Here is a 2,132-nt window from a genome sequence, read left to right on the forward strand (position 1 = left end):
ATAGTGAGTTCCAGACCAGCTGGGGCTACAGGGAGACCCTGTTTCAAAAAACAAAATCAAAACCAGAAAAAAAGATACAGCTCAGATTTCAAGCCTTGATCAGGAGGGAAGAAAAATGAGGGAATGTGTACTTACTTGGACTCCTGTATACAGTGCCCTGGGCCTCCCACCCAGTGAGTAGTGAGATTCTTTTAAGGTACCAGCATAGGAGCCTGGTGTACGCCCAGACCAGCTGGGTAGTGCTACGTGGGAGACTCCCAGCCCAGAGCCTCAATGCTGTTGTCAGAGATGTCATTGAGCGTTCATTGCCTGCCCCCAGCTGTTCGTGGTCCCTGGCCACACCAAGCCCCCACATGTGAGGGCTACTGCTCTGCAACGAGGCCTGGCTCTGAGGAGGATGCCGTGTCCACCCGCCAGCTCACGTCTGCACCATGAGTGATGAGCGGCCGCTGCCTGGCAGTGCAGTGGGCTGGCTGGCATGTGGAGGTCTGTCTCTGCTGGCCAATGCCTGGGGCATCCTCAGTGTGGGTGCCAAGCAGAAGAAGTGGAAGCCTCTAGAGTTCCTGCTGTGCACACTCGCGGCCACCCACATGCTCAACGTGGCGGTGCCCATTGCCACCTACGCTGTGGTGCAGCTGCGTCGGCAGCACCCTGACTACGAGTGGAACGAGGGCCTCTGTAAGGTCTTTGTGTCCACCTTCTACACCCTCACCCTGGCCACCTGCTTCTCCGTCACTTCCCTTTCCTACCACCGCATGTGGATGGTCCGCTGGCCCGTCAACTACCGGTGAGCACAGTACACAGCCTGCTACAGTCTTAGGGAGTGGCTGGCATGCCTGGTGTGTTTGTGTGCGTGCATGAGGGTTCCCATGTGGTTATGACATATCTGTACTATGCTGGGATGGGCCTGAAGTTGAGAGGAGGCAAAGCCCCAGGCTACAGGAGGCATGCGTCCATAGGGGTATATGACTGAACACGAGTGTTGGTCAGTACAAAAACGCTTAATGAGAGGGACAGCTGACAGTATGCATGAATAACTATTCAAAGCCTAAGGCCCCGCCATTACTGGTTAGGCTTTGACCGTGAGGTCAGTGAGGAGTGGTCAGAAGCCTCTAAATCCTCAGAGGCCTGTGAGTAATGCCAGGTTTCTCTATCTTGCTCTTTCCCACGCCAGGCTGAGCAATGCCAAGAAGCAAGCAGTGCACACCGTCATGGGCATCTGGATGGTGTCCTTCATCCTGTCGGCTCTTCCTGCCGTTGGCTGGCACGACACGAGTGAGCGTTTCTACACCCATGGCTGCCGCTTCATTGTGGCTGAGATTGGCCTGGGCTTTGGCGTCTGCTTCTTGCTGCTGGTGGGTGGCAGTGTGGCCATGGGAGTGGTCTGCACAGCCATCACACTCTTCCAGACGCTGGCCATGCAGGTTGGGCGCCGGGCCAACCACCACACCTTCACCGTACCCACCATCGTGGTGGAGGATGCACAGGGCAAGCGTCGTTCCTCCATTGATGGCTCGGAGCCCGCCAAAACCTCGCTGCAGATCACAGGCCTGGTGGCCGCCATTGTGATCATCTATGACTGCCTCATGGGCTTCCCTGTGCTGGTGGGTGAGGCTGGTGTGTGGAAGCCGGTCAGGGAGGTGGCTCTGGGACAGCCTGGAGGCTGGGAACTGGGTGGCTGAGTCCTCTGAGGAGGGCTGTATGTCAAACTAGCCCTGTTCCCACAGGTGGTGAGCTTCAGTAGCCTGCGGGCCGATGCCTCAGCACCCTGGATGGTGCTCTGTGTGCTGTGGTGCTCCGTGGCCCAGGCCCTCTTGCTACCTGTGTTCCTCTGGACATGTGACCGCTACCGGGCTGACCTCAAGGCTGTCTGGGAGAAGTGCTTGGCCCTCATGGCCAATGATGAAGATTCTGACAATGGCAAGGATGACCTGATAGTGGCCCCTGGGGAAGGCAGCACCTGGGCGAGGTCCCTGGGGTCAGCTGGAAAAGAGCTATCTGGAGTGTCCCCCAAGACCATGGCACTTAAGTGACCCTGTCCTCCTCTACCAGGCATTCCTCCTCCCCTCCCCCTCCCCCTCCTTTTTGGTCTTTTTGAGACAGGGTCTCCCTGTAGCCCCAGGTGGCCTGGA

The 2,132-nt window shown here is 57.6% G+C and overlaps 1 protein-coding gene across 1 annotated transcript; it reads left to right on the top strand.

The window, feature by feature from the left end:
- Positions 1–107: 107 nt before the first annotated feature.
- On the top strand, positions 108–2,071 carry LOC103728513 (probable G-protein coupled receptor 153). The gene is made up of 3 exons (XM_008826503.2): positions 108–787; positions 1,175–1,604; positions 1,728–2,071. The coding sequence occupies exons 1-3, from the start codon at positions 432–434 to the stop codon at positions 2,031–2,033; spliced, it is 1,092 nt and encodes a 363-aa protein (XP_008824725.1). The 5' UTR covers positions 108–431; the 3' UTR covers positions 2,034–2,071.
- Positions 2,072–2,132: the final 61 nt, after the last annotated feature.

The sequence above is a fragment of the Nannospalax galili genome, unplaced genomic scaffold (genome assembly GCF_000622305.1).
Source record: "Nannospalax galili isolate Female #2095 unplaced genomic scaffold, S.galili_v1.0 C49490167, whole genome shotgun sequence".
Classification (NCBI taxonomy): Eukaryota; Metazoa; Chordata; class Mammalia; order Rodentia; family Spalacidae; genus Nannospalax; species Nannospalax galili.

Excerpts from the sequence above, each read along its gene's own strand:
- LOC103728513 (XM_008826503.2), top strand. The coding sequence starts at position 432 with ATGAGTGATGAGCGGCCGCTGCCTGGCAGTGCAGTGGGCTGGCTGGCA. Across the intron at positions 788-1,174 it reads CGCTGGCCCGTCAACTACCG|GCTGAGCAATGCCAAGAAGC; the intron begins GTGAGCACAGTA and ends TTCCCACGCCAG. Across the intron at positions 1,605-1,727 it reads TCATGGGCTTCCCTGTGCTG|GTGGTGAGCTTCAGTAGCCT; the intron begins GTGGGTGAGGCT and ends CTGTTCCCACAG.